Source organism: Carlito syrichta, unplaced genomic scaffold, assembly GCF_000164805.1.
Source record: "Carlito syrichta isolate Samal-C Ts95f unplaced genomic scaffold, Tarsius_syrichta-2.0.1 Scaffold95860, whole genome shotgun sequence".
NCBI classification, from domain to species: domain Eukaryota; kingdom Metazoa; phylum Chordata; class Mammalia; order Primates; family Tarsiidae; genus Carlito; species Carlito syrichta.
The window spans coordinates 8,318-9,838 of NW_007039956.1; the positions used below are offsets into that span (position 1 = coordinate 8,318).

Sequence of the window (1,521 nt, forward strand, 5' to 3'; positions counted from 1 at the left end):
AAGCGGCCACTGCACTCTAGTCTGGGTGACTGAGTGAGACTCCAACTCAAAAAAAAAAAAGACTTGCCTCCACAAAAAGTAAAATATTAGCTGGGGACGGTGGCACCTACCTGCAGTCCTAGCTACTCAGGAGGCTGAGGTGGATCACCTGAGCCCAGGAGATTGAGGCTGCAGTAAGCCATGATCATGCCACTGCACTGCAGCCTGGGTGACAGAGTGAGATCTGACTCGACTCAAAAAAACAAAAACAACAACAAAAAAACCTAATTGCATCATAAGCTAAAAAAAGGTCTTACAGTTCTGGCTTAAAATGAATCATGATCCACAACAGTAAACATTAATTTTCAGAGTAACAAAAAACAGCTCTCTATAAATATCAGAAGATGGGGGCTCCTGATCTGAGTCTTAAATATAAAACTAAGAGAAAATGATACAAAATAAAGAGAAGAGCAAGACCTTGCTCACTCACTAGTCTTAAACCTAGGGGGCATCTTCCCTGCTCTTGGAAAGAAAGCAGGGATTGGTTTACAGGGCATTTGGGCATTGACATGGGCTTACCTTCTCTCCAGTATTCATTCTCTTGCTAGAAGAAAAATCTTTCAGAGACCGGGTGACTTCCCTGGAAAATAAAAGGAGGCGACTGAGTTCCACCCAGCAACACCAAGGGCCTCACTAAGAATGCCACGAAGTCAGGTAACGGTCTTCCTTTAGGAATATGTAGTGACTTTTCCCGCCAATACGGTATGCATTTAAAGTGATTGTCTACGAGAAGAGAAAGACATTGCTTAGCTCATTAATACTGCAAACCAGAGTGCAGTGTAACAGATGCCAGAGGAAACGCCTAGAATGTCTATTTATGTTTACTTTACTCCATCCTTTGCAAATTTGTTTGAACACACATAACAAAACATACATAATTTACATTTGAAAAATACACAAGCATATATGTATGCTGTAAATGCACAAATTAGTCACATATTAGTGCAATAAAACAGATGTATTTAACAAATACATTTAATTACTGGAAATATGGGTTAATATTTTTCAAAGTTGAATGATCACAAAAGCTTGGAGAACACTGCTGGAAACAACAGTACTACCCAAGGCTCTTCTTTGAGAATTTCCTGGGAATATCACCAACCCACTGTAGCAGAATATGTCTTTCTGAAAAAGCAAAATTGTTGCCTACAGTTTAGGTCTTACAACAGTATTTAACTACTAGAAACATTCTGAAACATTTTCAGAGCAAGGCCCGGTACCCCGGTTCAGCATGTGGACCCAGCTCCTGCTCAGAGACTTAGGCAGGCGAGACAACAGGCACACCAGGTATGAGAAAGAAAGTCGAACTGCACACAGAGGTGTCTGCAACCATGGAGTAAATGTTTATAAAGTATTTTTCTGAGCAAGCTGCAAATGCTTTCCAAGAATCCTAAGAGCAACCCTAATACAGAATGGCTTTTTTTTTTTTTTTTTTTGAGTTGGAGTCTCACTCTGTCGCCCAGACTGGGAGTGCAGTGACCG

The 1,521-nt window shown here is 40.8% G+C and overlaps 1 protein-coding gene across 1 annotated transcript in view; it reads right to left on the reverse strand.

Annotated features, from left to right (window-relative positions):
* The window catches only part of STXBP1 (syntaxin binding protein 1), a gene marked incomplete at its 3' end in the record, with an annotated part of 41,127 nt that overhangs the window by 8,155 nt on the left and 31,451 nt on the right, over nucleotides 1–1,521 (reverse strand). The window contains exon 11 of the mRNA XM_008062070.2: nucleotides 559–619. Coding sequence (XP_008060261.1) covers nucleotides 559–619 — 61 coding nt within the window. The remainder of the gene's footprint in view (nucleotides 1–558; nucleotides 620–1,521) is intronic.